Genomic DNA, 25,299 nt, shown 5'->3' on the forward strand with positions numbered 1-25,299 from the left:
AGGACATAAAACTTTAACAATAAATTTTTTCATTGAAGTTATGTTTTTATATTATTTATATAATTTGCGTATACATATATATGATATCAGTTTTAGTAGTTTTTATTTCAAATTAAACTACATAAAAATGTTTGTCAAGACAAACTTCGAAGTTAGCTTGAAAAAGCTGGACCAGAAAGTTTAAAAAGTTTGAAAAAGTTTAAGAAGTTTAAAAATTTTTTTAAAAAGGATTTCCAAGTTTGAGGGTTTCAGTCTGAAATATTTTTGAAAATAGTTTTAAAAGCTTAATGTTTGACAGATAGAGAGATATAGATAGCATAATTCTAGCATGATTACCAAGTTGTTAGCATGTTTCTAACATGATTAGCATGTTACTAGCATGTTGTTAGCATGATTCTAGCATGATTAGTAAGTTTCTAGCATGATTCTAACATTATTAACATGTTACTAGCATGTTGTTAGCATGATTCTAGCATGATTAGTAAGTTTCTAGCATGATTCTAACATGATTAGCATGTTACTAGCATGTTGGTAGCATGATTAGTAAGTTTCTAGCATGTTTCTAACATGATTAGCATGTTACTAGCATGTTGGTAGCATGATTAGTAAGTTTCTAGCATGATTCTAACATGATTAGCATGTTACTAGCATGTCGGTAGCTTGATTAGTAAGTTTCTAGCATGATTCTAACATGATTAGCATGTTACTAGCATGTTGCTAGCATGATTAGTAAGTTTCTAGCATGATTTTAACATTATTAGCATGTTACTAGCATGTTGCTAGCATGATTAGTAAGTTTCTAGCATGATTCTAACATTATTAGCATGTTACTAGCATGTTGGTAGCATGATTAGTAAGTTTGTAGCATGATTCTAACATGATTAGCATGTTACTAGCATGTTGCTAGCATGATTAGTAAGTTTCTAGCATGATTCTAACATTATTAGCATGTTACTAGCATGTTGCTAGCATGATTAGTAAGTTTCTAGCATGATTCTAACATGATTAGCATGTTACTAGCATGTTGCTAGCATGATTAGTAAGTTTCTAGCATGATTCTAACATGATTAGAATGTTACTAGCATGTTGCTAGCATGATTAGTGAGTTTCTAGCATGGTTCTAACATTATTAGCATGTTGTTAGCATGATTCTAGCATGATTAGTAAGTTTCTAGCATGATTCTAGCATGATTAGCATGTTACTAGCATGTTGCTAGCATGATTCTAGCATGATTAATGTGTATTTTGTAATTTTAATTCGTTTTTGTTGTTTTTAAATATTTCTCGTAAGTTTTTATTATTTTTTAGTTTAGTTTCAGTTATTTTTGTGCATCAATTTACATAAAAAATGTGCTTTGGAAACTAGATGAAATGAAACAAGTTTAAGTTTTTGCTATTGTATTTATAGTAACATTATCCAGAAACGTTTTTTTTTTTTTGTTTTTTTTTCATATGGTTTCAGTTTTGGTTAACTATAATAACTCTGGTGTATTTGTATGTTTCAGGAGCTGTTATGATCGCCGCGACTCATGAGCGTGTTTGAACTCCTGGAGATGGACGGCAGAGACTCTGATGTTCTGGCCGTGAGGAGCAGATTACCCAGAGTTCCCGGCGTGGTGGGCGGAGTCTGTATGGGGAACGAAGACTCCTCCCCTTGCAGTAGTCAGGGGGAGGGGCCAGACGGCAATCACCTGGAGGACGTGCTGTGTGAGCTGGGAGCGGGGGCGGGGCTTAACCTAGAGGACGGCATGAATCTGGAGGGGGAGGAGCTTAGCTGGGAGACGAATAGACAGGAGGCGAACGAACCGGAGGAGCAGAGCAACACCAGCCGCAGTACAGCCAGTCCTGAACCAGCAGCAGCAGCCTCCACAGGTGAGTGAACGATGATGCATGATTAGTTTCACACGCTTTTGCAGTTTCATGAAGTTGTGCATTTGTGTGTAGATCTCTCCAAAGCGTCGCCTCTGTCGGAGCAGCTCCTGCAGGGCCGTCAGGAGGGGGCGGGGCTTAATATGGAGTGCCGTATCTGTGGCGACAGAGCATCAGGATTCCACTACGGTGTTCATGCCTGTGAGGGCTGCAAGGTCAGAGGTCATGCTCACATAGTTCCTGTATAAACAGTTAAAAAAAAAGTAAACAAGTAAATTGTTGCATTTAATGCAATGCATTAGAACACAGATCAATCTTTAAATAATTCTTGCATAAATTGTAATATTTTAATAGTTTGACGAAATGTTACTTTTTATACAGTGCAATGCATCAAACCCATGCAGAATGCATTTCTGTTTAAATCTTTTCATTTCGTAATTTTTTTTTTTGCGTAAGTTGTTGCATTTAATTTACAAAACAAACAACAGTTCGTAAAACACATTGAGTAAAATGTTGCATTTAATGCGATACATGAAACACTATTTTAAATAGTAACATTAAATTAATTCAATGCAATGTGGGCGCAGAACAACTTTGATTCATAAAACCTCATAAAAAAGTTGTTGAAGTCAGAAGTCACTTAATGCATGTCTGTGTTAATCAGTCGTAAAATGTTTTATGCGCATGTTGTTGCATTGAATTTGATTCACAAAACAAACAAAACATGAACAAAAATTTAGGCAGAGCAACTTTTTGTGAAATTGTTCGTAAAGTCGTTCAGGTCAGATTGTTGCACTAAATGCAATGCATTAAATGCATGCAGAACGCTTTTTTGTGCAAATCAGTTCCAACATGTTTTATGCAAAAGTTGTTGCTTTGAGTTGGATTCAAAAAACAAACACAGAATTTGTGTAGAAACAGTCAATTAAATAAAATGTTGCATTTAATGCAATGCATGGATCAAGAGTAGAACACATTTAGCTTGCATAAATTGTAACATTAAATTAGTTTTGTGTGCAGAACAACTTCCTGCGAAATTGTTTTAAAAAAAAAAACAAGAAAACAATTGAAGTTAGAGGTCGACCGATATTGGATTTTACCGATACCGATAGCTAGGTTGTATCACGCTGACCGATACCAATTAAAAATTGATAGTTTTTAAAATGGGTACCGAATAGAAAATAAATAGTGCTCTACTATTTAAATAAAAAGTAGCCTACTGAACCATATTTTGTAAATGAATAAAAATATTAATATTAATTATATATTGATCAGCACGAATTTTTGCCGATAACCGACAGTTCCACCAATCAACTATCAGTGCCGATTATTCGGCAAAACCGATACATCGGTTGACCTCCAATTGAAGTCAGATAGTTGCATTTAATACAATTAATTTCATGAATGCAGAATGCATTTGTGCAAATATTTCATGCATGAATTAATGCATTGAATTTGATTCACAAAACACAATCAGAAATAATTTCTGTATAAATAGTTCAATTAAACATTCTTGAGTAAAGTGTGGCATTAAATGCAATGCAATAAACACATGTATATGTAGATCAATCATAAAATGATTAATGAGTAAATTGTAACATTGAATTAGTTTAATGAAATGTGGACAGATCAACTTTTTGTGAAATAGTTCGAAATAGTCATTCAAGTCAGATTGTTGCATGTAATGCAATTCATTTAATGCATGCACCATGCATTTCTGTGCAAATCAGTTGAAAAATGAAAAAAGATGTTGCATTAAATTTGTTTCACAAAACAGTTTATAAAACATCTTCAGTTAATGTTGCATTTAATGCACGCATGCAACACTAGTAGAATGCATTTATCTTGCATGAATTGTAACATGAAATCAGTTTGACAAAACGTGGGCAGAACAACTTTTGTGAAATAGTGTTCAAGTCAAATGATTGCATTTAATGCAGTTCATTTAATGTCTGTGTAAATCAGTCAAAATGTTTTATGTGCAAATTGTTGCATTGAATTTGATTCACAAAACAAACAAAACATGAATGAAATGTGGGCAGAACAACTTTTTGTAAAATTGTTTGTAAAGTAATTCAAGTCAGAATGTTGCATTTAATGATGCATTTCTGCGTAAATCATTGTCAGAACTTCAATGTGAAAATAGACGCATTTTAACACAATTTCTGTATAAACAGATCAAAGAAACAAGTAAAAGGTTGCATTAAATCGATTTCAATAAATGCTATTGGAACACATTAGAATACAGTACATGAAGATCAGTCGTGAACTTATTCATGCATAAATTGCAACATTGAATTAGTTTATTGAAATGCAGGCAAAACGGCTTATTGTAAAATTGTAAAAGTCATTAAAGTCAGATTGTTGCATTTAATGCAATCTGTTTAAATTAATTGTAAAATGTTTCGTGCATAAGTTTATAGACTTATGACTCTATTTCTATTAGGGATTTTTCCGGAGGACCATTCGTATGAAGCTGGAATATGACAAATGCGAGCGCAGCTGTAAAATCCAAAAGAAAAGTCGAAACAAATGTCAGTTCTGTCGTTTTCAAAAGTGCCTGATGCTCGGGATGTCCCACGACGGTAAGCGAAACAACAACAGACTTTAGCAAACAATAAAACAAACTTGACTTTCTAGTGTTGAATGTGATTCTGTGTTTGTAGCGATCCGATACGGACGGATGCCGGAGGCAGAGAAGCGTAAGCTAGTGGCGGGTCTGTTAGCAGGAGAAAAGAGCTCTCAGAACTCCAGCGGCTCAGATCTAAAATCTCTCGCCAAACGGGTCAACAACGCCTACCAGAAGAATCTGAACATGACCAAGAAGAAAGCACGCAACATCCTGACGGGGAAGACCAATGCAAGCCCGGTAACGACATGTCTAAAGTAAAACACCCTTGCAAATAAACATAGCTGCTAAAACGCGGTGTTTTTTCTCTGTGTGTCCTTCAGCCGTTTGTCATTCATGACATGGACTCACTGTGGCAGGCGGAAAACGGCCTGGTCTGGAATCAGGTGATTAACGGAGCTCCGCCCAATAAGGAGATTGGCGTTCACGTGTTTTATCGCTGTCAGTGCACGACTGTGGAAACTGTGCGAGAGCTCACAGAGTTCGCCAAAAGCATCCCAGGGTTCATCGACCTTTTCTTGAATGACCAGGTAACAGGAGTGCAGGATTTGCAGTTTGTTCCAAAAATTATTTTAATCTAAATAGCTGAAAAACCATATACAACTACTAGTAATATGATTTAATGGCTTATCACTTTTGACCAGTAGGTGGCACTGTTACCAAACTGATGTGGCGTGGTCAGTGTGAGGTGACAGTGACACACAAAGTTTGGTGTTAATATGTCAAAGCCTTGCAGAGATATAACTTTAGACATAGTCTGGCATCACGCCTCAAATTTTTTTGCGGTGAAATACAAAAACAGTTTTGTTTATCAACACAAAATCCAAAACTTTTTGTGAGCACAATCTGAAGATTATGGTGAAAATCAGACCAATAGTCTAGGAGGAGTTAAAAAAAAGTAGGTTTTCAACGTAAACCCAAAAAGCGCACAGTAAGTACAGCCAACTATGGCATAATTGGTGTCTATGTTGCCGGCATGACCGAAATAATATTTTGTGACCAGTTTCATTACAAAAAAGCTAGGACTGAGTTTAAAAATAACGTAAAAATAAACCTTTTGATTTTCAAATGTTTCTATTTTAAATGTGTTTCTGTATGTTTATTTGACTCAGCATGAGCCAAGGATTCAAAAAATGTACCTTCTAGACCTTAGGGTTCTTTAAACAACTTTAAACAAAGGGTGGCACTAGAGAGTTTGAGTTAGAGACACCAAACAGGCTATGGTTAATGTTGAGACTCTCCTCTATCAGTGTGCCAAATTTCATAACTTTCCCGCAAGTGGTTTTATGGGCTGCCATACAACAAAGAGCAGAAAAAACGAAAGAAGAATAACAAGAAGAATGCCAACGGATACAATAGGCGCTTACGCACCTTCAGTGCTTGGCCCCCTAATACATTTCTGTGTAAAACATTCATAAAGAAGTTCTTGAGTAAATTGTCGCATTTAATGCAAAGCATAAAACAAGCATTTACAACGCGTTTATGTGTAGATCAATCCTAAAATAGTTCTCATGTAAATTGTTACATTTGAATTCGTTTTTAATGAAACATATGCAAGACAACTTTTTTTGTGAAATCATTTGCAAAATTATTTTTGCAGAAATCGTTCCATTGTGGTAACACAAGCTAAACAAATCTGCCGTTAACCAGTGTTGTTTTTGACAACCACCTTAGATTTAGTCTTAGTCTTTTGGACTAAAATGCTTCTTAGTTTTAGTCAAATTTTAGTCACTTCTATATGTGATAGTTTTAGTCCAATTTTAGTCGACGAAAAGTCAAAAAGGTTTTAGTCTAGTTTTAGTCTAGTTTTAGTCGACGAAAAGTCAAAAAGGTTTTAGTCTAGTTTTAGTCGACAAAAAGTCAAAAAGGTTTTAGTCCAATTTTAGTCGACGAAAAGTCAAAAAGGTTTTAGTCCAATTTTAGTCGACAAAAAGTCAAAAAGGTTTTAGTCTAGTTTTAGTCGACGAAAAGTCAAAAAGGTTTTAGTCCAATTTTAGTCGACGAAAAGTCAAAAAGGTTTTAGTCTAGTTTTAGTCGACAAAAAGTCAAAAAGGTTTTAGTCTAGTTTTAGTCGACAAAAAGTCAAAAAGGTTTTAGTCTAGTTTTAGTCGACGAAAAGTCAAAAAGGTTTTAGTCCAATTTTAGTCGACGAAAAGTCAAAAAGGTTTTAGTCCAATTTTAGTCGACAAAAAGTCAAAAAGGTTTTAGTCTAGTTTTAGTCGACAAAAAGTCAAAAAGGTTTTAGTCTAGTTTTAGTCGACGAAAAGTCAAAAAGGTTTTAGTCTAGTTTTAGTCGACGAAAAGTCAAAAAGGTTTTAGTCTAGTTTTAGTCGACAAAAAGTCAAAAAGGTTTTAGTCCAATTTTAGTCGACGAAAAGTCAAAAAGGTTTTAGTCCAATTTTAGTCGACAAAAAGTCAAAAAGGTTTTAGTCTAGTTTTAGTCGACGAAAAGTCAAAAAGGTTTTAGTCCAATTTTAGTCGACGAAAAGTCAAAAAGGTTTTAGTCTAGTTTTAGTCGACAAAAAGTCAAAAAGGTTTTAGTCTAGTTTTAGTCGACAAAAAGTCAAAAAGGTTTTAGTCTAGTTTTAGTCGACGAAAAGTCAAAAAGGTTTTAGTCCAATTTTAGTCGACGAAAAGTCAAAAAGGTTTTAGTCCAATTTTAGTCGACAAAAAGTCAAAAAGGTTTTAGTCTAGTTTTAGTCGACAAAAAGTCAAAAAGGTTTTAGTCTAGTTTTAGTCGACGAAAAGTCAAAAAGGTTTTAGTCTAGTTTTAGTCGACGAAAAGTCAAAAAGGTTTTAGTCTAGTTTTAGTCGACAAAAAGTCAAAAAGGTTTTAGTCTAGTTTTAGTCGACGAAAAGTCAAAAAGGTTTTAGTCTAGTTTTAGTCGACAAAAAGTCAAAAAGGTTTTAGTCTAGTTTTAGTCGATGAAAAGTCAAAAAGGTTTTAGTCTAGTTTTAGTCGACAAAAAGTCAAAAAGGTTTTAGTCTAGTTTTAGTCGACGAAAAGTCAAAAAGGTTTTAGTCCAATTTTAGTCGACGAAAAGTCAAAAAGGTTTTAGTCCAATTTTAGTCGACGAAAAGTCAAAAAGGTTTTAGTCTAGTTTTAGTCGACAAAAAGTCAAGAAGGTTTTAGTCTAGTTTTAGTCAAAAAAAGGGAAAAAATTAGTCTTTTAACAAATTAATGTAGGTCAGTAAGTATTTTGCTGTCGGGTAGTGTCACTTATAAGTTCTGAAAATAGCAGATCTATAGTTCAACACAATGTGAGCTTCCGGATCGACTATTTTCACCAATAATTACAATAATGAAGGAATGTTTTAGAACATAAAAGACAAACAAGGATGGAATGCTAAAACGGCTTGCCATAGTAGTATAGCAAAGAGTATTTAATGCTAAAACGGCTTGCCATACTAGTATAGCAAAGAGTATTTAATGCTAAAACGGCTTGCCATACTAGTATAGCAAAGAGTATTTAATGCTAAAACGGCAGATACTTTTTAAGTTTTAATTGTCATGCACAATAAGCGGAAATGTCATGCATTTTAAACGTCTGACGGACCACCCACTAACATTTTCGTCTATTCTCGTCTCGTCAACGAAAACTCACACACGTCTCGTCATGTTTTAGTCATCAACGAGCCATTTTTATCTCGTCATCGTCTCGTTATCGTCATGAAAAAAAGTGGCGTCAACGAAATGATTTCGTCATCGTCATCGTTGACGAAAACAACACTGCTGTTAACCAATCTTGAAGTCATTCTATCATAAGAATTTGTCTCATTAAATAAAAGTAGAACGTATATTTTTCTAAATGGTACCGAAAACCATTCTTTAGTAAATTGTCACATTACGCAAGCAAATCCGCTTAACTATCTGCCCTCCGCTCCTGCAGGTGACGCTGCTGAAATACGGGGTCCACGAGTCAATCTTCGCCATGCTGCCATCGCTCATGAACAAGGACGGCCTACTGGTGGCGAATGGGCGGGGCTTCGTGACGAGAGAGTTCCTGCGCAGTCTGCGCAAACCCTTCAGCGAGATCATGGAGCCGAAGTTTGAGTTCGCGGTGAGGTTTAACGCTCTCGAGCTGGACGACAGCGACCTCGCTCTGTTCGTGGCCGCCATTATCCTTTGTGGAGGTGAGAGAGCGTTTCGAAATTCGTCCACCTCTAGTGGTTCAAATTGGAACTGCAGCCAGATTGTAATAAAATGCGTTCACTTGCATGTAGATCGTCCAGGCCTCATGAACGTCCACCAGGTGGAGGAGATCCAGGACAACATCCTCCAGGCACTCAACCAGCACTTGCAGCTCAATCATCCCGACGCCAGCTTCATCTTCCCCAAACTCCTGCAGAAACTCGCAGACCTGCGGCAGCTGGTGACGGAGAACGCGCAGCTAGTGCAGAAGATCAAGAAGACGGAGTCGGAGACGTCGCTGCATCCACTTCTGCAGGAGATCTACAGGGATATGTACTGAGACAAAAACCATTCCGGGCACGCTGACCAATCACTGTGACCTTAAGCTCTCGGGCGGAGTGATTATTTTTGTAAACGGACGAGTTGTTACTGATGAAATCTCTAAACCGGACCAGGTCACCTGTGTCAGAATCAGCGGAATGTTTTTTTTATTTTCCGTCATTCTTTTTCGCCATCTCCGATTCGCGTCAGTGCATTCCTATTCATGATGGGGACGAAAATGTCTTTGACAATGCAATGTTTTTTAAGTTGTGACAAACACTCATTGACCAATAAGAAAAAAAACCCGAATGCAACGAAAGCTATTTCGCCATCTGAAGTTAAATACCAAAGGTTGCTGCTATTAGTGAAATCGCAAGCATTGAGCAAACGTCGAGGCCAAAAACACACTACGCAAGAATGCTAACGCAATGTACAAGCACACCGTATGCGTTATTTTTCAACTAGCTACATATTAACACGTCAACTGTTTAACTAACTTTTACTAACGTGCTCAGCAGGATTCTCTATAAACTGTCTGTAATGCTAATGTTCCTTGTGGCGCCCCTTGTGGCAGCATTGAGAATGCAACAAGCTCTTAAATTGTTTTCATTGTGGATAAAACTGTCATGCAAGGATTTTATAATAAAATCTTTAATGCTTCAAGACATTAAAATTTTACGCTTAAGGCCATTGCACACTGAGTCCGAAATTTTTGCACATTTAAAATCCATCATAAAAAATTTGGATCAGTTTCGATTTTCATTTTCGCATCCGTAATAAGCATTTTGATTGCAAAGGATGGCGTATATGAAAAAAAAAAAAAAAAACTAAAAAATTCATACAAAAATTTCGGTTTGCTGGTCTTACCTGGTTTAAGCTGGTCTTACCAGACCAATACCTCTTTAAAACTAGTTAGGAGACTTGGTAAGATCAGCTTAGGCTGGTTTTTCTAGCAGGGACATTTGATTGCTTCGTTATGAAACGATTTTTTGATTCAAAACGTTAAAACTTAACACTTAAGGCCATACCACACTGCCTTTGAAAATTTTGTCCATCTTAAAAAATTTAGATCAAGTTTTTGCATCCGTAACAAGCATTTTGATAGGAAAGGATGACGAATATGAAAACCCCCAGAATAAACCCATACTTAATTTTCGGACTGCAATGACCTTTAAACCAGCCTATGATGGTTTGCTGGTCTTACCTGGTTTAAGCTGGTCTTACCACACCAAAACCTCTTTAAAACTAGTTAGGAGACTTGTTGAGATCAGCTTAGGCTTTTTTTCTAGCAGGAACATTTGAACGATTCGTTATGAAATGATTTTAAAATAAAATATTAAATGCTTCAAAACATTAAAATTTAACACTTAAAGCCATTGCACACTGAATCCAACATTTTCGCACGTTAAAAAATAAATACAACCTCAAGTTTTGTCAATCGAGTTTACACACTGACCCCGAAAATATGGTCCATCATAAAAAATTCAGATCAAGTTCGATTTTCTGTGTTTTTGCATTAGTAAAAAGCATTTTGATAGGAAAGGATGGCGTATATGAACAAATAAATAAATAAATAAATAACGCATATGAAAATTTCTGACTCAGTGTCGCATTGACCTTCAAACCAGCCTATGATGGTTTGCTGGTCTTAACTGGTTTAAGCTGGTTTTACCAGACCAAAAGCTCTTTAAAACTAGTTAGGAGACTAGGTAAGATTAGCTTAGGCTGGTTTTTCTAGCGGGGACATCAGATTGATTTGTTATAAAACGATTTTAAAATACAATCGTTAATGCTTCAAAACATTAAAACTTAACTCTTAAGGCCATTCCACACTGCCTCCGAAAATTTCGTCCATCATAAATAATTTGGATCAAGTTTGATTTTCTGTGTTTTTGCATCCATAATAAGCATTTTTATAGGAAAGGATGGCGTATATGGGAAAAAAAAAAACTAAAAAACACGTGCGAAAATTTCGGACTCAGTGTGCAATGATCTTCAAACCAGCCTATGATGGTTTGCTGGTCTTACCTGGTTTAAGCTGGTCTTACTAGACCAAAAGCTCTTTAAAATAAGTTAGGTGACTAGGTAAGATCAGCTTAGGCTGGTTTTTCTAGCTGGAACATTTGATCGATTCATTATGAAATGATTTTAAAATAAAATCTTAAATGCTTTGAGACATTAAAACTTAAAGCCATTCCACACTGAGTCTGAAATTTTCGCACATTACAAAATAAAAACGACCCTTACGTTTTGTCAATCGAGTTTACACACTGCCTCCAAAACTTTCGTCCGTCATAAACATTTTTTATTTGATTTTCGATTGAAAATTTCGGACTGAGTGTGCAATGACCTTCAAACCAGCCTATGATGGTTGCTGGTCTTACCTGGTTTAAGCTGGTCTTGCTAGACCAAAAGCTCTTTAAAATAAGTTAGGTGACTAGGTAAGATCAGCTTAGGCTGGTTTTTCTAGCAGGAACATTTGATCGATTCATTATGAAATGATTTTAAAATAAAATCTTAAATGCTTTGAAACATTAAAACTTAAAGCCATTCCACACTGAGTCTGAAATTTTCGCACATTACAAAATAAAAACGACCCTTACGTTTTGTCAATCGAGTTTACACACTGCCTCCAAAACTTTCGTCCGTCATAAAAAAAAATTAATTCGATTTTCGATTGAAAATTTCGGACTGAGTGTGCAATGACCTTCAAACCAGCCTATGATGGTTTGCTGGTCTTACCTGGTTTCAGCTGGTCTTACCACACCAAAACCGTTTTAAAGACTAGCTAAGACCAGCTTAGCCTCTTTTTTTTTTCTAGCAGGGACCTTCGACAATCGCTAACGCAACACCTGAACAACTCACAGAACGTTGCTACAACTTGCAAACCTCAAACTTTCCGTTTTTAATCGTTTTTGTTTGTGTTTCTGAGAATTGATACTGTGATCACATGTATATCAAGAGTTCAGATCAGTGATTAAACATCTGACTCCAGAGTTTATATTAATATTATTTAATAACACTTTATTAGTTAGTTTCCTGAGGCACCAGAGGCCACGGTCGCAACACGGCGTCCCCAATCGAGCATATCATTATGTAAAGCCTTTCCTGTATCGGCTGTGGCCTTTGACTTTTTTCCCACGTTGTTTCCCGTGTGTGTGTGTGTGTGTCATGGTTGTGCTGCTAACTGGTTCTTGTGGACATGACATGCTGTGAATCTGTTGTGTTTTGAACGGAGACGAATGCCGGTGAAATGTGTCCATGTCTTCCTGTCACAGTTTCCTGGAAATGTGAATGAGGGGAACATGTTCCTCCGTCTGAACTGCAGGATGAACGAGTGCTGATGTTTTCTACGGGCTTTTGTAAAACACCTGAAGAGCATCTGAATAAAACTACAGGGTAAAACCTCACATTGATCTTCTGGGTTGTTTCATGAGCATGTTTGTGCAGTGCAAACCAAACCAACATCTTTTATGTTCACACATGGATTTTAGGGGTCAGTGGATTGTTTTCGAGGTAAGTGGTTGTTTTAAAGGGCATTTTAGGGTGTCACCTGGGTGTTGGAGTGTAATGGTGCAAACTTAGACACAGTTCAGTTAAATGATCAAGTTTACCCTCTTATGTTGTTCTGTTTTTTTGTGTTCATCTGCTTCTCCCATTTGCTCTTTTTACATTGACTATCACTCTATATAGACTAATACAATCACATGCAACAATAATTCTCAAATATGTGACCCTGGACCACAAAACCAGTCATAAGGTTAAATTTTACAAAACTGAGATTTATACATCATATGAAAGCTCAATAAATAAGCTTTCTATTGATGTATGGTTTGTTAGGATAGGACAATATTTGACCGAGATACATCTATTTGAAAATCAGGAATCTGAGGGTGCAAAAAAATCAAAATACTGAGAAAATCACCTTTAAATTTGTCCAAATTAGGTTCTTAACAATGCATATTACAAATCAAAAATTACATTTTGATATATTTACAGTAGGAATTTTACAAAAAATCTTCATGGAACATGATCTTTACTTAATTTCCTAATGATTTTTGGCATAAAAGAAAAATCTAGAATTTTGACCCATACAACGTATTTTTGGCTATTGCTACAAATATACCCCAGCGACTTAAGACTGGTTTTGTGGTCCAGGGTCACATTTATGGTATGCTTTCAGCTGATTTCCTATTGAACTGTCAGCATCTACTGCAGCTCAAACTATTTCAAATATAGTTAATTTTAAGCTACAAACTCCATCATAATGCACAACGTTTCCATTGAACATGTATTTCGAGCTGCAGTTCGTCATATTAATGGAGTGTTTTACTAGTTAGCAGTGAACCGCTTACCTCTCTTCAATATGTTCCTAGATTTGTGTTGGATGTTATCTTTGGAATGGAAAATTGATATTGCATTTGTAAATTTTCTACTTATTTCAGTTAATGTCATTAAACTAGCGAGCTAATCCAGTAGTAGTACTGACAATATCCTGTAAACATGGCTCAAGACGCGAAAAGAGGAACAGAGAAACCAAATTAATTGAGTGAGTCATTTACGCTGGAACTACTCCGATTGATTCAAACTCTTGACTTCGATCATTCAGTACAAGCCATTCATTAACAAGTCTTTAATTCTCAAATTTCGACATCGTTTGTGATGATTTTTAAAAAGTCCGCAATGATGGGTGAAACCGAGCTCCAAATCACTTAAACTAAATGATTCACTGTTACGAATCGCAGCATTCAGATCTTGTATCGCAAATCTTTAGTTTTAGATCGGAACTAAATATGATTCAGAACTTCGGAGCGGGTTCGTAAATTACTACGCAAATTAAATGATTCACGCTCTGAAGCCGCCGATCTGAAAATGATGATTCCCTGATAGACGTCTGCATTTACATCTGCGAGAAGTAGTTTGCTCATCTGCAATACGTCTATTGGACGTTTCCTATCAAATGTCAAATAGACGTCTATTAGATGTCTTTAAGTAGCTTGGAAAAATCCAGACCCTAATCTATTAAGATTATGGGTCTGGGATCGAGCAATGAAAACTGCCTAACTCGAGGGGCGGCACCAAGCATGCATTTGAAACTCTAACTGCACGCAATTGGATAACGCCACGACCAATCACAACAAAACACGCTTAGCTACCAGCAGAGCTAAATGATGTTTCATTAACAAAGTTCAGGAGAAACGCGTCAGATGCTTAGCGTAAACATCACAAGTCAATCAGCGCCATAGGTTTAAATACAGCTGACTCACCTCAATTCACTCGGTGGTTTATCAGTAAACCTCCTCCACTCCATCTCATCACTCCGAGTTCTCGCTACTCCTATTGGGGGGTAACGTACTCTGGGTTCGGGCCACTCCCGAGCTCGGAGCCCTTCACCGGACAGCACGCCAAACATGCACTACTATTCTCCGGCTAATTGTAAGCGTGAACTCGTGAACTCTTGCCGTATCCAGTCGGCAAAACAGCAAAAACGTCCTTCTTGCAAAGGAACGATTCGAGTTTTCGGTTTTCTGTTCCTCCTTTTATATGGAAAGCCAAGTCTAACTCGTTCATTGTAGCGGCCAAAGCCATTTCAAACAACTTGTTGTTCATCTGTAGCGACAGCGATCTTTACAAGTTTACTATATGATTCGGACGTCGCAGTGCTGTCATCATCAGCTTAGCTCGCCTCTGGCCCGCCTACATCAGATACACCGATTTGATTGGTTCCCACAATTGCTTACGTATTGCAGTACCCTGCATCATTGCTCGATGCCAGAGTGTCTTGCAGAGACAATTCAAATTGTGCTCTCGCGAGACCTCTGGATTTCCAGGGTAGTCTTTAAGATGTTTATGATTTAAAATGTATGTAAAACTGACTTCTGACAGACTTCTGCCAGATGTTTGTACACAGCAGATGCTTTCCAGATCAACAGATCTTTAACAGACATCTTGCATCTGAAATGATGGTTCGTGAATCATTTGATTTAGATCTGAGCTTCGGAGCAGGTTTCGCGAAACATTTTGCGAATTAAATGATTTGCGATACACACTCCGAAGCCCTGATCTTAAATGATGGTTCACAAACCATGATTCAGATCGGGAAAAATTTGGTCGTAACTTTGGAGCGGGTTCACGAATCAATTGAGTCGCAATCAAACTTTGGAGGGGAATCATTTGATTCAGATCCGAACTTTGGAGCAGGTTCGTGAAATTTTGATTCAGATCTGAACTTCGGGCGGGTTTGCGAACAATTTGATTTAGATCAAAACTTCGAAGCGGGTTTGTGAATTATTTGGTTCAGATCCGAACTTCGGAGCGGGTTTGCTAATCATTTCGCGAATAATTCGCAATCCGTGCTCTGAAGTCCCGATCTGAAATGATTGTTCACAAATCATTATGAAAATGGTTAAACAATTGATTTAGATCGGAACTTTTATAGTGCGGCTCGCAAATCTTTTGATTCAGATCTGAACATCGGAGCAGTTTGCAAGTCATTTGATTCAGATCCGAACTTCGGAGCGGTTTTGTGATTCACTTCCCAAATTGAATGATTCGCGATCTGTGCTCCGATGCCCCGATCTGAAATGATGGTTTGTGAATCATTATTTAGATCAGGAATCATTTGATTCAGATTTGAACTTCAGAGCGCAGATCACAAATCATTTAATTCAGATCCAAAATGCGGAGTGGCTTTGTGAATCATTTGATTTAGATCCAAACTTCGGAACAGGTTCACAAATCACTTCACGAATTTCATGATTCGCAATCCGTGCTCCGATGCCCTGATCTGAAAGGATGGTTCACGAATCATGATTTAGATCCGGAATCATTTGATTCAGATTCGAACTTTAGAGCGCGGATCGCGAATCATTTGATTCAAATTTGAACTTCGGAGTGGGTTTACGAATCATTTGACTCAGATCGGAACTTCAGAGCGCAGATCGCAAATCATTTCATTCAGATCCAAACTTCGGAGCGGGTTCGCTAATCATTTCGCGAATGATTCGCAATCCGTGCTCTGAAGTCCCGATCTGAAATGATGTTCGCAAATCATTATGAAAATCGTGAATCATTTGATTTAGATCGGAACTTTTAGAGTGTGGCTCACGAATCATTTGATTCAAATTGGAACTTCAGAGTGGGTTCGCGAATCTTAGATCGGAACTTTGAAGCGGGTTTGTGAATCATTTGATTCAGATCCAAACAAATCTGTGCTCCGATGCCCCGAACTGAAAGGATGGTTCACGAATCACTATTTAGATCACGAATCATTTGATTTAGATCTGAACATCAGAGCAGTTTGCAAATCATTTGTTTCAGATCCGAACTTTTGGAGCACGGCTCGCGAATCATTTGATTTAGATCAGAACTTTGAAGCGGGTTGGTGAATCATTTGATTCAGATCCGAACTTCAGAGCAGGTTCGCGATTCACTTCGAGAATTTAATGACTTGCAATCCATGCTCCGATGCACCGATCTGAAAGGATGGTTCACGAATCATGATTTAGATCGGGAATCATTTGATTCAGATTTGAACTTCAGAGCACGGATCGCGAATCATTTGAATTAGATCTGAACATTGGAGCAGTTTGCAAATCATTTGATTCAGATCCGTACTTTTGGAGCATGGCTCGCGAATCATTTGATTTAGATCAGAACTTTGAAGCGGGTTTGTGAATCATGTGATTCAGATCCGAACTTCAGAGCAGGTTCGCGATTCACTTCGCAAATTGAATGATTTGCGATCCGTGCTCCGATGCCCCGATCTGAAATGATGGTTCGTGAATCATTATTTAGATCAGTAATCATTTGATTCAGATCCAAACTTCAGAGCGCAGATCGCAAATCATTTAATTCAGATGGGCGGGTTCGCGAATCTTTTTCCAGGTTTTTTATTTTTTATTAAACCATAGAAAACATCAAACCATTAAAGCAGTACAGTTATAAAAACAAAACATACAAAGAAAATTAACAATGATTTCATTATAGTAAAAGTGTAGTAATGTGTGTTGTTTTGTATAACCAGAGTTTTACTACAAATGCCTTAGTGTAGCAAGACTATGGTTACATCTGTGGTTACCATGGTTTAACTATAGCAACCATGTTTGTTTTTTTCTATAAAGGATGTGTTAAGGTAATAAATTAACAAATGTACACCTTAAAAAGACAGACTGAATAAATATTTAGAAAGTAATTTTTGTCATTTGGAGTTTCTGGATGTTTTTTGAGGGTTTTTCGGGTCTCCACCGTGGTGTTAATATGATGTTGAACAGATCAGTGGGATGTTTTCGAGGCTCATTGTGTGTTTTGAGAGTCAGTGTTGTTGTATCGCAGGGCGTGAGGGTCGCTGAAAGGTTTTTCAAGGGTACGTGCTCTTCCTCTGAGTCGTATTCTTCTGTCAGGTGGTTTCCGGTCCGTTACGTATATTTCCCCCTCAGCTGAAGGTCGTGACCCTGAGTTCTGTTTGATTCGTTTCCTGTCTTCAAGGTTATAATTTATGAAGCAAAAGCGTGAGGAACAGGATAACGCCCATCAGAACCTGATTATGATAGTCATTACACATGATTGTTTATGTTATTGTGTGTGTGTGTGTGTGTGTGTGTGTGTGTGTGTGTGTGTGTGTGTGTGTGTGAATGTGCTCCACAGATGTTTTATGAACAATGTGGCCCCAGGGCGGCATAACTCTCTCCATTGTGTGTGTTCTGCGCTAGTTCCGCGTCCCAGCAAGCGGTCCGATTCCAGTCCGGATTCTCCGTCCGTTCGCCTCACGCTGGGTCCCAGCTCAAAACAAAAGCGTTTAAGGGTTTCAAACAGGATTTGGTCACATGAGATGCTGAAATCTGCCTAATACAGATTAAACGGATCAGCTCTCAAATCATGAGGCCTCAGACATACATGAGCTGTTACGAAACCAAACAGTGTTTTAACACTCATTCACATTCATAAACAAAATGAATCTCAGGAGTCAGTTTCTATGAGGTTGCCAAGATTATTTTAATACATTTTTATTAGTTTGGTTTTTAATTTCTTGCACAGCTGAATAATTCATCTCTCACTTCTTAGCTCTTGTTCTCTGAGTCTGAAATCTCAAACATTAGTCAGAGTTCTGTAGCGTCCTCTTGTGGACAAATTTAGAAATACACCATGCAATTTACTTGTTTTAGGGTTTTAATCTCAAGTGTGCTGATGGGAAAGTGTGTTGTCATGTATATGATGTTTGATGATTGAGTTTGGCTCACTCTGGTCTGTTTTAACACTGGTCTGTTTTCATGTAGTGTTTCCTGCTGGTCTGGGATCAGTGTTGTTGTGTGTGTTGAGCTGCTTCACATCACCACAGATGATTCCAGGTCAGTGCTGAGGCCTGATGAGAAGCGGTAAGAAGATTAAGGCTGACTCTTTATCTCTGAACGGAAGGCATACAAACACAGAAGCTAGGGTAAGAAGATCTTCATTCTATATTCCAGTATATAGTGTTATTTTAGTTTCTGATGTCAGTCTTTTTTCAGCAGATGACTGAGTCAGGCCTTGGTCATTATGCTGGAATACTGGGAGACAGTGAAGATAGTGATGATGGTACAATATACACACTCTTATACACACTGTAGTATCAAAATAGCATGTTTTTGAACACTAACAACGATAAAACACTAACTTTAGTTGGTTTTGTTCACGCTAAACAGATCTACACTCAAAGAACCTGCTGGCGGCTTCCTGGGAGAGTTTATCCATCATGGACAGACTGGGATTAAAGAGGTAAAGACCCCATGAAACACAAACACAGTATGCTAATGCTAAGAGGAAATGGCTAACAGGAAGTGTTTCTCACAGCACTGTGGAGATGACGGAGGAGGAGGTGGAGGTGAGTCTGTCTGAACGTATGTTTGATGTAGAGCTGCACATCTCCAGATGTCACTAACATTTGTGAACACGCCCACGCAGAGCGCGTTTACCCAGTTTGCACTGGGGTTTCACTGCAACCAGTACACGCTGACCCAGCGGCTGCAGGCGGAGCGACACGACCGCAGTGTCGCAGAGGAGAACCTGCAGAGAGAACTGCAACAGACCAGAGAGATACTGCAGGTACTACAGAAGCAAACCTGAGACAATAATGAGGGTTAAAAGAGCATTGTAACAGCGTTGTGAGAGCGTTGTGACAGTGTTGTGAAGGCATTGTAGAATAGCTGTGAGAGCGTAGTGAGAGCGTTCTGGAGTGGTTGTGAGAGAATTGCAAGAATGGTTGTGAAAATGTTGTGAGAGCGTTGTGTAATGGTTTGAGAGCTTGTGAGAGTGTTGTAGGAGCATTGTGGAATGGTTGTGAAAATGTTGTGAGAGTGTTGTGAGGGGATTGTAATAGCATTGTGTGAGTGTTGTGAGAGCGTTGTGTAATGGTTTGAGAGCTTGTGAGAGTGTTGTGGGAGCATTGTGGAATGGTTGTGAGAATGTTGTGAAAATGTTTTGAGAGCATAATGAGAGTGTTGTTGAATGGTTGTGAGAGCGTAATGTGAGTGTTGTAAGAGCGTTGTGAGAGTGTTGTGAGAACGTTGTGAGAGTGTCATGAGAGCATTGTGAGAGCATTGCAGAATGGTTGTGAGAGCATAATGAGAGTGTTGTTGAATGGTTGTGAGAGCGTAATGTGAGTGTTGTAAGAGCGTTGTGAGAGTGTTGTGGAATGGTTGTTAGAGTGTTGTTAGAGTGTTATGAGAGCATTGCAGAATAGTTGTGAGAGCAGTGTAAGAGTGTTGTGGAATGGTTGTGAGAGCATAATGAGAGTGTTGTTGAATGGTTGTGAGAGCGTAATGCAAGTGTTGTAAGAGCGTTGTGAGAGTGTTGTGGAATGGTTGTGAGAGAATTGCAAGAATGGTTGTGAAAATGTTGTGAGAGCGTTGTGTAATGGTTTGTGAGCTTGTGAGAGTGTTGTGGGAGCATTGTGGAATGGTTGTGAAAATGTTGTGAGAGTGTTGTGAGGGCATTGTAATAGCATTGTGTGAGTGTTGTGAGAGCGTTGTGTAATGGTTTGAGAGCTTGTGAGAGTGTTGTGGGAGCATTGTGGAATGGTTGTGAGAATGTTGTGAAAATGTTTTGAGAGCATAATGAGAGTGTTGTTGAATGGTTGTGAGAGTGTAATGTGAGTGTTGTAAGAGCGTTGTGAGAACGTTGTGAGAACGTTGTGAGAGTGTCATGAGAGCATTGTGAGAGTGTTGTGGAATGGTTGTTAGAGTGTTGTGAGAGTGTTATGAGAGCATTGCAGAATGGTTGTGAGAGCAATGTAAGAGTGTTGTGGAATGGTTGTGAGAGCATTGCAGAATGGTTGTGAGAGCGTAATGTGAGTGTTGTGAGAGTGTTGTGGAATGGTTGTTAAAGTGTTGTGAGAGTGTTATGAGAGCATTGCAGAATGGTTGTGAGAGCGTAATGTGAGTGTTGTGAGAGTGTTGTGGAATGGTTGTTAAAGTGTTGTGAGAGTGTTATGAGAGCATTGCAGAATGGTTGTGAGAGTGTTGTGAGAGCGTTGTGTGAGCGTTGTGAGAGTGTTATGAGAACATTGTGAGAGTGTTGTGAAATGGTTGTGAGACGATTGTGGAATGGTTTGTGAGAGTGTTGTAAGAGTGTTTTGAAGACATTGTAGAATGGTTGTGAGAGCGTAGTGAGAACATTGTCAAAGTGTTGTAAGAGCATTGTGAGAGCGTTGTGAAATGGTTGTGAGAGTGTTGTGAGAGCGTTGCAGAATGGTTGTGAGAGTGTTGTGAGAGCGTTGTGAGAGTTTTGAGGAAGTAAGAGCTTTGGAGAGCTTTGTGGAATAGTTTGAGAGAGTGTTGTGAAATGGCTGTGGCAGTATTGTGGGAGTGTTGTAAGAGGGTTGTGACAAGGTTGTGGAGAATTATGGGGTTGTATGGTGGTTTTGGGACATTTTATAGAGTTTTGTGAGGCCATTTTGGGTACATTGTGAGAGGGTTGAGTTGTGAGGACATAGTGAGGGATTATGAGAGCGTTGTGAGAGCATCCTGAGAGAGTTGTGGAAGCAGTGTGAGAAGGATTATGGAATATTATTACATTTTGACTGTCCTGTGAATGAATTGTTGTAAGAGTGTTGTAGATTATAATGGGACCATTGTGAGAGGGTTGTGTAATAACTGGGAATGTTATTGGAGAGTTATGCAGCCTTTTGGAGAACTTTGGGAGAACATTGTGGGACATTTTTTTTAGAGTGCTATGAGATGGTTGATAAAGCATTGTGCCAGCATATTGAGGGCATTTTGGGTACATTGTGAGTGTATTGTGGGGATTATGTGAGCACTGTGATAGTGTTATAGAAACATTGTCAAAGGGTTGTAAGACTGTTGTGAATGCCTTGTGTTATCCTGCAGGTGTTGTATGAGCGTCTTCCAGAGGTGGACAGCAAAAAGATGGTGCAGCAGATGGAGAACAACCTGCAGATGCTGGAAAGCAACATGGACAATGTGCTCAAAACAGCAGAGATGCTCGGAGCCGCACACCAGGTACCTTTCAAAACCTCGAACAAGAAATGCCACACCACAGCATTTTAATATATGAACTTTTTAATAATGAACAATTCGTTGTTCATGATTTTCATGCACCAGGAAGCACGTTTCAGACATGCAGCAGAGCTGATGTCAGTACACATGGAGCATCTCAAGAAACGTCACGCTACAGAGAGCGAGGAGCTGCTGGAGGTCAGGAAACTGCTGCACAGGAGGAAGGGCCGACTTCACAGCGACTCCACCGGTCAGTGCTGCCCCTAGTGGCCTGGAGGACATCTGAGAATCACACCCTAGTGTTTAAACAAATCTGTTCTCTTAAAATCTAAATAATTAGAGCTTTCCTCAAACAGATGACAGAGACCTGTTCAGACATTCATCACAACAGGTAACTGACCATGAATTACAAATCAGACTCATGTAAGTATCTCAAAAACTCCTATTTAAGGACTTAGTTGGCCACTCTTTTCCATAGAATGAGAGTTCAAAAGCTTTTTTGGAGCTCATTATAGTTTTGTATTAATCTGAAAAGTGTTTGACCATCAGTAACAGCGTGTGTTGTTTGTTGAAGCTGACACGGCGTAGGGTCAGCATCACCTTCCTCCCATCTCAATCTGAGGTACGTGTTTCTGGACCACATTCCAGTATTAAAGTTTGCATCTGAACGTTTTCATGAGTATTTATGTTGTTGTTTTTTTATCTCTGCAGTTGAAGCATCTAGAGGCTTCGTTTCTGGAAAACTGCAAAACCAGTTTGGATGCAAAGAAGCTCCAAGCAGACAGGAGGTAAAGCCCCACATCTTTAAAGGGGTCATTGGATGCAAAACTCACTTTTCCATGTTGTTTGAACATTAATGTGTGTTGGTAGTTTGTGTACACAACCACCCTACAATCATAAAAATCCACCCATCTTTTAGAGGAATATCCCCTTTTTAAAATCAGCTCATTCTCAGCTCAAACAGTCCGACTTTTGTGAATGTCTCCGATTGAGCGATTGAGGTGTCCTGTTGTTGGATGTAATGAACATAGCAGTCCTCATTTACTCCCGACATCTGAGCCGCTGAAGATGCAGAGGATTGACTTTACTTTAGTTTTTGAAAGGAAAGCGCCGAACCCGATCTACATATGTGTCTATGTTTGTGCAAATCTTGCCTGATGCAGCTTCACCCACAGCAGAAGTGAGTATAAGGGTTTTTTATGCATCTTTGCGAACGGCCTTTCTTAATAATGTGCTTGTTGGCAAGTTTTGCCACTAAATGCGGCTAAAGTAAACATTACGGCTCATAATCCCACGGCAGAGAGGGGCGGGGCGAGCAGAGCTCATTTACATTTAAGGGAGCATGCAATAAAATTTGTTGATTCTTTGCAGAGCTGATTTTGACAAGGTAAAGGGGTGTTTTTTACACTACTATTGAGAATATTTAACCATAGTATATTATAGACCTTTCATTAAAGGGGTCATCGGATGCCCATTTTCCACAAGTTCATATGAATCTTTAGGGTCTTAAAAAAAAGTCTGTAATATACTTTGGTTAAAAATTCAAAATAGTAGTGTAAAAAACACCCTTTTACGTTGTCAAAATCAGCTCTGCAAAACATCAACATTTTTTTGCATGGTCCTTTAAATGCAAATGAGCTCTGCTCGCCCCTCCCCTCTCTGCTGTGGGATTATGAGCCGTAATGTTTACTTTAGCCACATTTAACTGCGTTTTATCGGCGTAGCTTGCCAACAAGCACATTATTAAGAAAAACCACTTGCAAAGATGCATAAAAACCCTTATCCTCACTTCTGCTGTGGGTGAAACTGCATCACGAGTGATTCGCACAAACATAGACACATATGTAGATCGGGATCGGCGCTTTCCTTTTAAAACCGAAAGTAACGATAATCGTCTGCATCTTCAGCGGCTCAGATGTCGGGAGTAAATGAGGACTGCTATGTTCATCACATCCAACATCAGAACACCTCAATCGCTCAATCAGAGTCTTCCTCTGCACCTGAGTCACACAATGGCGGTGTATTCAACTGTTTCAGGTCAGTGAGGGCGGGGCTAAGGTAAGACGCTCATGTCAATCAACTGTGTGTCGTCACACTGACAAGAATCTGAGAATGACCTGTTTTTAAAAAGGGAATATTACTCTTAAAGATTAAAAAAAATACCACTGGGTGGATTTTTATCATTGTAGGGTGGTTGTGTACACGAACTACCAACACACATGAATGTTCAAATAACATGTAAAAGTGAGTTTAGCATTCAATGACCCCTTTAAGACCCTAAAGAATCATTGTGGAAAATGGGCATCCGATGACCCCTTTAAGTTTGAGAGTAGCTTTAACTTCATTCGGCCCGAAAAAACCGAGTCCTATGTACATCTCTCAGACAGGAAGTAGTTCCAGAAGATTCTCCCGTGAGCAGTATAAACCAAGACGATGACATTGACAGCAGTGTGTTTCAAAGGTAAAACAGAAGCAGTAGTCTTAAGATGTATTTGTACACTATATAAGTGCATGTGACCAACTTCGTCTTCGCCAGTGCACCACAAATCACGCCGCTGTACCGTCGACGCCGTTATTCTCCAATCGAAGCCACAGGAAGTTCGTTTGAGGGGGAGGAGTCAGAACCAAAGGAGGAGTCCAACCCTGAGTTGTACGTTTACATGTTTTATCATAATTTATGTTTGTCAATAATAATATTAACACGCTGTCTGATATTTGCAGACATAATGCACCACAACAGCGCCCCCTGTTGTCCTGGAGGTCATCATATGGATGGATCGTCAAAATAATGTTGGTCATATTCGGTCTGATGATGCTAATTATGCTGTTTTATATCTAGTTATGAGTGTTTGTATAATAACTGGTGGTTTAATGTGGTTATTTGATCTTAAACAACTACTTCGGTTCAAAATAAACATCTGTAGTAAGTAAATCATGCGAGAGTGGACGTTTTTGTTTTGGTGGCTTGAGTGTGATTGACTGTGTGTTTCCACCAGATGGCAGTAGTGAGTTACACTCGTTCATTCAGATGAGTTTAACTGGATTATAGTGTTAAATTCAGTCACTGTAACCTGAATGTGGCTGTACACGTCTCTCCTGAACGCAATACAAAAGGACGCATTAGGTATTCCCATTTATTACAATTGAATGTGCAAAGCCATGGCAACAGATTAATGACCCTAATTAAATTCAGAGAGACACTGAAACACAATTCAACAGGTGTTGCTCATTTCACCCCGCTTTTATTTGGATTGTTCTGAAATGAATGCACTGGACATCTCACTGGAGATATTAATATTCAATTATGGAGCTTAATGCAGTTTATGAATTGAATATTATTACACAGAGTAGATTACATTTCATTCTCATCCTGCTCAAATGATATAAACACTTATAGACGTTTGCTAATGGTCCTTCACGGGCTTCTTGGAATAAATTGCCGCTTCTCTTTCCTGTCCTGTGAATATTAGGGCATCCTAACCACGCCCACATCCTTCAGCATAGCCAATCACAGCTCAGAATGAGAGACGAGATCAGGAAGCGCTCTTAATTTTCTGCTAAGGTCGTTTTGATTAGATTAAAGCGACTCACAGGAGCTAAAATTGTTCTTAAAGTAAAATCTACTCTTGAAAAAGACACATGCGCATCATATTTAGGAGAAATGTGCATGACAAATCATGCAGAGTGAAGTTATTATTAATAATTTAATCATAATAATAATATGCAAAAATAAAAATAAATGCAATAAGTTGTTTTTTATAATATTATATATTATATGTAACCGTATAATATAATATTGTTTGTTTATAAATCATTGTTTTCCATGATATCTGAAGTATGCTATTGAAAGAGGATTT

At 38.4% G+C, this 25,299-nt stretch overlaps 2 protein-coding genes across 2 annotated transcripts in view; both read left to right on the forward strand.

Moving 5' to 3' along the window:
* pparda (peroxisome proliferator-activated receptor delta a) overlaps positions 1-9,956 on the forward strand; it is a 23,505-nt gene extending 13,549 nt beyond the window's left edge. Inside the window, exons 2-8 of the mRNA XM_073844854.1 lie at positions 1,506-1,872; positions 1,945-2,084; positions 4,316-4,454; positions 4,536-4,738; positions 4,822-5,028; positions 8,389-8,632; positions 8,723-9,956. Of these exons, the coding sequence (XP_073700955.1) occupies positions 1,530-1,872; positions 1,945-2,084; positions 4,316-4,454; positions 4,536-4,738; positions 4,822-5,028; positions 8,389-8,632; positions 8,723-8,970 (1,524 nt within the window). The 5' untranslated portion in view covers positions 1,506-1,529 and the 3' untranslated portion in view covers positions 8,971-9,956. The remainder of the gene's footprint in view (positions 1-1,505; positions 1,873-1,944; positions 2,085-4,315; positions 4,455-4,535; positions 4,739-4,821; positions 5,029-8,388; positions 8,633-8,722) is intronic.
* Positions 9,957-18,219: 8,263 nt separating this feature from the next.
* On the forward strand, positions 18,220-24,377 carry LOC141339325 (uncharacterized). Its single transcript, XM_073844943.1, has 13 exons — positions 18,220-18,387; positions 18,461-18,524; positions 18,632-18,704; positions 18,780-18,810; positions 18,891-19,031; positions 21,314-21,445; positions 21,548-21,692; positions 21,799-21,833; positions 22,017-22,064; positions 22,154-22,230; positions 23,826-23,903; positions 23,979-24,077; positions 24,164-24,377. The coding sequence occupies exons 1-13, from the start codon at positions 18,316-18,318 to the stop codon at positions 24,279-24,281; spliced, it is 1,113 nt and encodes a 370-aa protein (XP_073701044.1). The 5' UTR covers positions 18,220-18,315; the 3' UTR covers positions 24,282-24,377.
* The last annotated feature ends 922 nt before the right edge of the window (positions 24,378-25,299 follow it).

Source organism: Garra rufa, chromosome 7 (assembly GCF_049309525.1).
Source record: "Garra rufa chromosome 7, GarRuf1.0, whole genome shotgun sequence".
In the NCBI taxonomy this organism is placed as follows: domain Eukaryota; kingdom Metazoa; phylum Chordata; class Actinopteri; order Cypriniformes; family Cyprinidae; genus Garra; species Garra rufa.

Coding starts and splice junctions, on each gene's coding strand:
- LOC141339325 (XM_073844943.1), top strand. CDS start 18,316: ATGAGAAGCGGTAAGAAGATTAAGGCTGACTCTTTATCTCTGAACGGA. Junction 18,705..18,779: donor GACAGACTGGGATTAAAGAG/GTAAAGACCCCA, acceptor TGTTTCTCACAG/CACTGTGGAGATGACGGAGG. Junction 22,231..23,825: donor AAGCTCCAAGCAGACAGGAG/GTAAAGCCCCAC, acceptor TACATCTCTCAG/ACAGGAAGTAGTTCCAGAAG.